The 9,539-nt window shown below is 34.6% G+C and overlaps 1 protein-coding gene and 1 long non-coding RNA gene across 3 annotated transcripts; one reads left to right on the top strand and one right to left on the bottom strand.

Moving 5' to 3' along the window:
* Positions 1 to 2,733: 2,733 nt before the first annotated feature.
* LOC108363087 (uncharacterized) lies at positions 2,734 to 4,371 on the bottom strand. Of its 2 annotated transcripts, none has more exons than XR_001847558.1 (3): positions 4,177 to 4,371; positions 3,497 to 3,604; positions 2,734 to 3,359 (listed from the first exon to the last, which is right to left on the bottom strand). It is a non-coding gene; the product is annotated as an uncharacterized LOC108363087 (long non-coding RNA). The 2 variants fall into 2 exon arrangements; XR_001847557.1 differs by having other exon boundaries at positions 2,734 to 3,342.
* Positions 4,372 to 7,987: 3,616 nt separating this feature from the next.
* LOC108363086 (uncharacterized) lies at positions 7,988 to 8,670 on the top strand. Its single transcript, XM_017616348.1, has 4 exons — positions 7,988 to 8,016; positions 8,126 to 8,194; positions 8,247 to 8,354; positions 8,453 to 8,670. The coding sequence occupies exons 1-4, from the start codon at positions 7,988 to 7,990 to the stop codon at positions 8,559 to 8,561; spliced, it is 315 nt and encodes a 104-aa protein (XP_017471837.1). The 3' UTR covers positions 8,562 to 8,670.
* Positions 8,671 to 9,539: the final 869 nt, after the last annotated feature.

Below are 9,539 nucleotides of genomic sequence, written 5' to 3'. Positions count from 1 at the left end.
CGTAATATTTTTTAACAGACTTCCTCTGTCCTTGGGAATACTTTAGGCTATATTTTTTCTAAGTCTTAACATTTTTAAGTAGCGAATTCCAAAATTTTTTGTCACTCTTCCTACCGGTCCCGCGTTTCCGCAGTAAATCTATTATTTACATTTATGTTTCCTGATTAACCATATTATTTATTGGTGATCACTTCTTGAATAAATTACAATACAGAAAAAAGTCATCTGACTTCCAACTAAGTAAAAGATAACTGTAAAATGCAAAACTGAGAGTTAGTGCAAAACTGTAACATTGGCCTTAATTTACATTTTTGCCTGCTGGTTTTATTCTTGTTGTTGGATTGACTTCACATCTTTATGAGAGAGGGAGTAGGGGTGTACCAATAAGAATATACAACATATGTACGAAAGTCGTTAGAACTTGGATAGATAGCGGTGGCTGAAATAAAAAGTGTTATAACATGTTACAGTTTTGCTCGTCACTGTATATAAACTATATGTCCCTATGTTATACGACACGCTGACTGCGAATCCAAAGTCCGTTAGTCTCCATCACGTCAGGTTCGTGGTCAGTTGAAGGTCAAGTAGGGAAAAATTCATTGAATAAACCTGAAAATTCATATATATATAAGATTTTAGATTCGTTGATCCCGAATCCGAGGTCCGTTAACCCCCATAATGTCAGCTTCGAGGTCATTTGAAGGTCAAATAGGACAAAAAAATTATTCAATAAAAAAAAAAAAAAATTTATTTTTGTTGTCGCTGAAACCGAGGGTCATCTAGAGGTCATGCCAAGGTCATAATAATAATAATAATAGATTGACGCTTACACATATGTTAGTGTTTGGCCGAGTTACTCCTCCGATTTGTGGTGTGCGCCTCGATGTTGTCACACAAAGGGGAGGGACCTACAGTTTTACGCCGACTCCGAACGGCGATTGTATTTTTATGAGAAGATATTTTTCATCTCATAAATACACTCGGAGGTTTGCCATTGCCTGCCGAGGGGCGACCGCTGTTAAGAAAAAACCTTTTTGAAGTGAAACTTCTTTTGCGGCGGTTGGTTGGTTGGGAGTAAATTGGCAAATTCAACGGAAACTGCACACGGAAATGGTGCAACGGAAATGATGCAACGGAAATGGTGCAACGGAAATGGTTGGGGCTGAAGCAAGTGTTTCTTATATGTATACATATGGTATTAATTTAACAAACATTTGCTAATAAAAGGTTAAAGTATAACACTTAGAAAAAGACCAATACAAGAATGAAAGTAACGGTGACTACGTACATGGATAAAGAAAAGCGTAAAGGCAAAGGTAAAAATAAAAACAGAAAGAAATGAAGACCAAGGTATATGTAAACACTTTACTTATATACATATATAAGGGCAAAGGTGAAGGGGAATATGTAGATGAGGAAAATCATAAACATAAAAGTAAAAACAAAGATGAGGATGAAGATACCGTAAAAAGTAAAGACGAAGATTGAGTTGACCGCAAATATAACAAAAGTTATCAGGATGATTTACATACACTCTGAGCATCACAATCACAAAAAATACCGTTTTAATGTCAATAATCATCCTTATCGCTAACTCCATGTGAATAAATCGCTCCATAGCTTAACAGGCAAAACAAAAACAAGTTGGAAAAATTGTTTTTGTTTAGCTTTATAATTTTTGGGAATATTTTGTTCCCATGGTATTCGTGATAAGGCCGAATAATTTAACGTAAATTTATCAGAAGCACACTTTGGTAAGCAAAATACGTGTTTATCAGTGTTATCATTAAGATAAATATTTTTAAGTCTTCAAAGACTTTTATTTTGGGATTTTTATTATAAGTCTTTTCATAATAATTATGAGTGCGAAAGAATGATTGCCAGCTCAAATTATATGGCAATGCCGCAAATTTTGCAACAAATGCCACATGTGCAACAATTCGAAAGTGAAAAGCAGACTGCGCACTGATATCATGTCAGATCGTCGCCATTACTGCCCGTCTCTCCACAGGATAAAGTTTATATCTTGACACATATGTTTGAAAATACATAGCCAATGGAGACCGCTCATTGCTCTTCAAGAGCAATATATATCAGAGCTTATATCTTGCCATCTATTGCCGGAAATTTGGTAGTTTGACAGCTACATGTTCATTTGTATGAAAACTTCATGGCGGCAACATTATTGATATTTTATTATAAAAGCAAATATTGAACTGTTTTCGGTTAAAATATTTGCTATTATGTAATTGGATGTAAAATAGCCTATTTTCTAAATTTTTTAAGTGATTAAATCCGGCAAAATACGTTTTAGAAGCTATCTCACAGTTGCTTATATCAAGATATAAAAAGCCCACACAAATATTGCCACTGATATAATTTATCTAGTGACCAAAATGACAGCTGGACAGCAATAAATTTTATCCTATGGAGACGGCCAGTTACTAGCAATCTTCATTATCAATTTTAAATGTTTACAGGACTTGGATGATTATAATACATACATACATAAATAAACAACACTTTTTTCACACTCGGTAGAAAAAACACTAAATATGGAATGTATGGCCTAGTGAATAAACTTAGAACATACAAATATTAACTGAAAATATGCGTGAAGTCCTAAACGCAAAAACACAAAGCAACGGTATTTTTTAATTCCAAACCGGACTAAAAGAATAGGCAGCACCGCGACCTGTATAATCTAACCGTGGTTGATGTTTTAAAACTATCTTTTTTTTAATCCAACCAGCACTTTATGTATTTATGCGATGAAATTTCATGCAGATTAAGACAATTTTAATGCCTTTCCCGACCAAAATCTTCAGTGGGTTGAGATGAGTGGGCGCAAGTGCCTATTCAATGATGGGATGAGTGTATAATTTAAGAAATAATTATGTTAACTATGTCTCCGTATTGTCCTTTTTTAAGAAATCAGTTCCAGTTTACATTTTCCTATCATCATCTTCCAATCAGAAAGCAGGACTGTTCCGAGCGGAGCGAAGCTATTAATGTTCACACCTGCAAATATACCGCAAAACTTCACTTAAAAGAAAAACCTATTTGTGGAATGCTCTTGAAAAGATTTATATAAAAATCGATTATAATTTAAATATTTTTACTAAATGAGCTTTACTTTCAGCTCCAAAATGCTCCTGAAATAGCCTACTATATGAAAAGTTTCATATAGTTATAGTTTTGAAAACTTGTTGTAAACGTTTTTGATGAATGCTGCTGGGTTGTTCTGGCTACGTAGACCCGACTGTCGTGGGAACGATTCTGAAAGCTTCGCACCGCTCAGCTCGTCATAGCTTCTGTGCGTATGCACATTTAGACAATTTACTGAAAAAATGGGGAAACTAACAATCGAATGTAAATTAATGGAACTCAACAATTCAATAAAACGTGGTTGAACTTTAGTCTTCTCGAATATTGCATTAATATTTTAGTGCATACAAAGATATTTATATGTATGTGTATTAACTTAACATGTTACCTATTCGGTGTAAAAAGGTTGTTTCCGCCAGCAGCTTTATTGTCAATCGGGAACCAATTGTGATTATTTTAATGATGCAAATTTTTTATTTTAGCTATTAGCGATTATCTAAAAATAAAATTTTATATAAAAGTTACAGAACTGAAAAAAATATTAAATGTAAAATTATTACAAAGTCGAACATAAATATAAGTGGGTGTGTAAAAAGATACAAATCTTAAACGATTTCATCTTTATGCATTTCCAGTTATTCAAAACAATAAAATTAACGATCTTTTTGGGAAATTTACAACGTTATAACGAAATTTTCACCGGGTGGTTACCACTAGCATATGATTCCTGGTTCAATCGACATGCGAAAAGCGAAATGTGAGAAACGTTATTGCCTGGTCAAATAGCCGGTAGTGGCATCAAATATCATTCTTTTGGCGTGATTGGACAATTGTAATAAGTTCATTGAGCGCTAATCACAACGGATGAGGAATTTTTCTTACCAGAAAGCAGCAGAGATTTACACACAAACCAACTACATACATAACCATGGTATATAATTAGTTTAATTATGCCTGCAACACCCAATGGGATACAATGTAAATAATTTCTCCTAATCTTTCAGGAATCTATCTATTGATTTTTTAATCAGTCGGTTAAACTTTGTTTGGTCCCGAATGCATACTCACGTTTTCTGCAATATTTATATTTACATTTTCTTCTCACTTTATTGCTACAATTTCGTATTTTACTGTGAATTTTTGCAATTATTTATCAAATTGTGCAAATAGAATTTTCAGCGCTGAAAATCGGTTGCAAAAGCACACGCAAATTATTTAATTCCATTTGTCAGCTGCCAAAAACCAGGGTTGCTCTGTTATAGAGATGGGTAACTCAGCACTGAGGGCGCTATTGAGTTGACTTCCAGCACTGTGGCGGACGCTCGGACTCACTTCTAATAAAAATATGACTCAGTAACTCAATAAATAAATAAATATTCGCCACACTCAGAGAAAGAATGAAAATAAAGACGAGAAATTTGCGAAAATTTACAATTCGTTCAAGTTATTCCACGAATCAGCTCTACAGCGCATACCAACTCATTTCCTCTTAAGTTTTGGTTTCCTCGAAAAGCGGTGCCGTAATATTACGACCGTATTATACCAAACGATATTCTTAACGATATTCTAACCGCTACAAATATGACGTTGCCAAAAAAAGGTTAATAGATAGTTACACATCGTCACTGTTGCCGTCAAAAATATTACGGTACCGTCAAATTACATTACGGTGTGTATTGCCGTTATCTTAGTTGACATCTTGCAATATTTACATGGCAACGTTTTTGGCAACGTAAAGTTGCGACCGCTTTTTTATCTACCGCTTTCGAGGAAACCAAAGCTTTAGCAGCTCTACAGTGCAAACCAGCTCCAGAGAACATATAATACTGAGAAGGTGCAAATTACTCTGCGGAAATCGTGTAGTATGGAATTTAACATTTTTGCTATTTCATACTGGGAAATTTAACAGAGGCATTTGGAACGCAAAATTCAGACAGATTTGTTCGCTGTTAGTGCCTTGTTTAACAGCTTCCTAACAGCCCTAACGTTGCGTTTACATAAGACAATTTGAGACAAGACAATTGAGAATCTACTATATATTTGTGGAAGTATAAAATGTATGTGCCAGGTTGCAGCCTAAACGGATGGACAGAATGGAATGAAATTTTGGCAGAGTATTGCCATGACACCTGGGCTTATAATAGGAAGAAAAAATTGGGATTCGATAAGGGGGTGTGGCACCTCCCATAGCCGTGAAATTTTTATCAGCAATAACTTCGGAACCATAAGCCCCATGAACGTGAAATTTGGTATGCAGGCACAGCTACGGTAGGTGCTTATAGTAAGGTATATATAAATGAGTTTGTAAAAGGGGGCGTGGCACATCCCATAGGCGTGGAATTTTTTATCAGCTATTACTCGACACCAGGTCACATGAACTTGAAATTTGGTATGAAGACATATCTATGGTAGGTGCTGATAGTAAGGTATATACATATACAACATACATGTTTGTAATAGGCTACGTGGCACATCCCATAGCCGCGAAATTTTTTATCAGCTATAACTTGGGAACCATAAGCACCGCGAGCTTCAAACTGGTATGCAGGCACCGCTATGGTAGGTGCTTATAGTAAGGTGTATATAAGTGAGTCTGCAAAAGGGGCGTGGCACATCCCATAGGCGTGAAATTTTTTATCAGCTATAAATTCGAAACCATAAGTCACATGAACTTTAAATTTGGTATGCAGACATATCTATGGTAGGAGTTTATAGTAAGGCATATATAAATGGATTTGTAAAAGGGAAATATTAACCAGCCATAAATTGGGAACCATAAGTCACATGAACCTGAAATTTGGTATGCAGACATATATATGGGAGGTGTTAAGAATAAAGTATATATAAATGTGTTTGTAAAACTGGGATAAATATGTATTCAACTATTAGACCGCTCTGATATTAAAAAACTGGGTTTTTTTTTTTTGAAACCTTAAAGCCTTTAGACCATTTTGAAATGGAAGGATTAAATCATTTTATTGATCCGGCGATGCTCTGAAATGAAACATGCGCATGTATAATGAATGAAACTACTTCTGAAATAAGCACTCTACCGGAAAAATGCAGCTATACTAAAAGAGCTAAGCGAATAGGAAGCTAAAGGAATCTACCATAGTAGACTAATCTAAATTTGAAAATTCTATCGTTCCTTAATCCACCTTATATTAGTAATGGAACAAGTCAATATATCGATGGCTGAGTGGAAGATCGACCTATCTCGGAGCCAGTTCGAAAACGCTCTATCTCAAAAAACTTTTCAAGAACGCCCTATTTCAGAATTTAATTGAAAAACACCCTATCTCAAAATTCGGTTCAAAAACGCCCTATCTCACTTCAAAATGTATTGAAAATGTGCTGATATAGGGCGTTTTTGAATCGACAGCTGAGATAGGGCGTTTTTGAAACGAATTCTGAAATAGGGCGTTCTTGAAAAGTTTTTTGAGATAGAGCGTTTTCGAACTGGCTACCGAGATAGGTCGATCTTCCACTCAGCCATCGATATAGTAGTTGAAGAAAATAGTTTTCCTCCTCTAATTTGTGCTGAACAGAATATTTGTATTACTGTTATATATTTTGATTTGTTTACCCCGGACGACGTCGGGGGCTCTGCTAGTATGTATTAGTTGTCAAATTAGGCGTCCAGACAATTATTAAGACAATACATTTTTCAGCAAGCGCCATTAGCGTCATTTGGCGTGAATTTCATATTATTTACTAAAATATCCAAACACAAATCACTTTTTCCTGATTCTGCGATTTTGTGCGATTTTGTCCTGCCTCTTTTTCTCAAATTAACCAAGACTAGGGATGCAAACGATGCATCGATATTTTTCAAACATCGATAATATGGGTTCAAAATTCGATGTTTGCCATTGCTGTTTACAATTTCCCAAAATCGCTAAATTGGCGATACATCAGTTTCCGCGATGTTTTAACATCGATTTATGCTCCTAAAATTTTTTTACTGGCCATTAATTTTATTAGTTATTCTTTTAAGGAACATTCAGAAATTCCGACTTCACTTTCGATATTAAAAATGCTTACTTAGTCATTAAAAATGGACCAGGATCCCGTTGAAATTTCAACGAAATCGGGCCTTGGAACTTTAGGCTCAGCGAACTAACGACGGCAGGCATTTTTATTCTGTTTATAGGAAGGGTAAAGGAATGGTAAATAAATAAAGGGAATTACATCCATATGTAAGTCTTTTTCTAATTGAATTATTACAAAGAGTTGGANGCTAACGACGGCAGGCATTTTTATTCTGTTTATAGGAAGGGTAAAGGAATGGTAAATAAATAAAGGGAAATACATCCATATGTAAGTCTTTTTCTAATTGAATTATTACAAAGAGTTGGAATTTAAAAGTATTAAATTTTTCTTTTAATGTGACTACAACCTAACAAATTTTGAAACATCGGAAACCATCGATATATCGATGTTTTTCTGGCGATGTATTTTAGCATCGATGTATCGATGTTACTCCCCAAAATTTGCATTTAGCCAAGACGTGACCGAATTGTCCAATTTACTGTCTTCGAAAAATCATAGACAGTTATACGGCTTCTCACGGCACCCCAATTATGTAGTTCGCTCTCTTATTCGTAATTTGCTCGCCAATTACCCTTCGAATTACGTAATTCGCCATATAAAATTTCATCATTTGTTGGTAATTCAGGGGGTCAATTTTCGTTCTGTGAAATGGTGAAAGGAAAACTATTTTCACGTTTTCATNGAATTACGTAATTCGCCATATAAAATTTCATCATTTGTTGGTAATTCAGGGGGTAAATTTTCGTTCTGTGAAATGGTGAAAGGAAAACTATTTTCACGTTTTCATTGCATTTTCGATTCGCGTTCAGTGAAAATATGAAAAGAGATGTCAAAATGTTTTCACATGAAAAAAAAGTGAGACGCAACGAAACTCTTCACTTTTTCACAACCCTGGCGATTCTCGTTCTATCAAGCAGAGCACCCAACTGTCAAAAACTTTTCATATGTAAAAAATTATTCACAGCCTGTTTATACGTGAAAAAGAGTTTTTAATAAACTATTTGGAAGACAATGTAGACATTGCAAACGATAAGTATGCAGCCTTTTCAATATAAAAAACGAATATCAATTATTTATAATTATAGATTTGTGGCGGCAGATGGTGCCAAATTTCGTGAAGAAAAGTGGAAAGAACTGGCGGTGAGCCTTAATGGTCTTGGTGGCACTCAAGAGGATGGTGCAAAATGGAAGAAGTATTGGAGCGATTTAAAGTATATTCATTTTTCTTGATTTGACTATTTCTCTTTTAATGTTTTGTTTTAATACCCACAAACAAACTTCATACTCGCAGAAAATATAGTGCGATAAGGCAGGCAGAGCAGAGCAGCGGTATAAATGGTTTGAGCCGGGCCAAAGCATTGTTACCGCTGGAATTTCTTGCATTTTCCAGTTCTGCATGAAATTAAAAAAATGAATTCTTGTGGTTTTTGCTGCCGAATGACCATATTTTTATAGAAAAATAAGAAAAATTTGGCATGGAAAGTATAAATAAATAAAAACGTCGAAACGTCAAGGTATGCATATTTTTAACGCTGACTGTACATATATATATATATATATATAATAAGAATTCGTAGCCAACTGTGATCTACAGAAGAAAAATCAATTATAGCGAGTGTCATACCAGCGTATGCACTGTGATCGAAAAAACGCTGTAGTGTAAACAAAAAAAGAGTTGAACAACATTTTTTTTCTCCCAATTGAGAGCGAGCGAGTGCTAACCTCAATTTATTTTGTCCGAATAAAATCGGAGCCCCAGAAGTAAAAAAAATGTTTATGTACAAATTTACTAATAAGTATATATAAAAATAAAAAAATTCAAAAACGAATACAGGTTAAAGTTTTAGTTTTAGTAACAGTCTGCATAAAAAAAATAATTGCATATAAAAATGACACTGAAGATGGCACAACGCCGAAACCGGTTTGTCTCCAAACCAAATTTGACAAGGGATGACGGAAAATCGTTCCACATTACATCAATTGCATATAACTTGCAACAAATTTTGCACAGTATCATATTGCAATAAAGAAGAAAAGAAAATCACACAACTAGTCGCATGGGGACCCCCAAGTGACCCCAATAAAAGTGTTGAAAAAGTAGTTTTCTAAATAAAAAAACGAAATGTGTATTATCAAAAATATTAAATCAGTCTATTGTCGTTAACTTAAAAAAAAAAAACAAAAAACATATTTTCCACTTTAAACTTAAAAAAAAAATTAAAAACTTTCCTCCTCCAAAAAATTTTACGTTAGTGGTCGCTGGGGTCAGCACTCAAGCTAGTATCGACACATATGTACGCGACGATGTTCTAGCCGTGACTGAATAAATAAAACGAAGTGTGTATTTTCATATATATTAAATCTCTTTATTATAGTTA

This window comes from Rhagoletis zephyria, unplaced genomic scaffold (assembly GCF_001687245.7).
Source record: "Rhagoletis zephyria isolate East Lansing unplaced genomic scaffold, Rhagoletis_zephyria_1.1 Rzeph_scaffold_01184, whole genome shotgun sequence".
Lineage (NCBI taxonomy): Eukaryota > Metazoa > Arthropoda > Insecta > Diptera > Tephritidae > Rhagoletis > Rhagoletis zephyria.
This window is presented reverse-complemented; position numbering and strand designations above follow the sequence as displayed.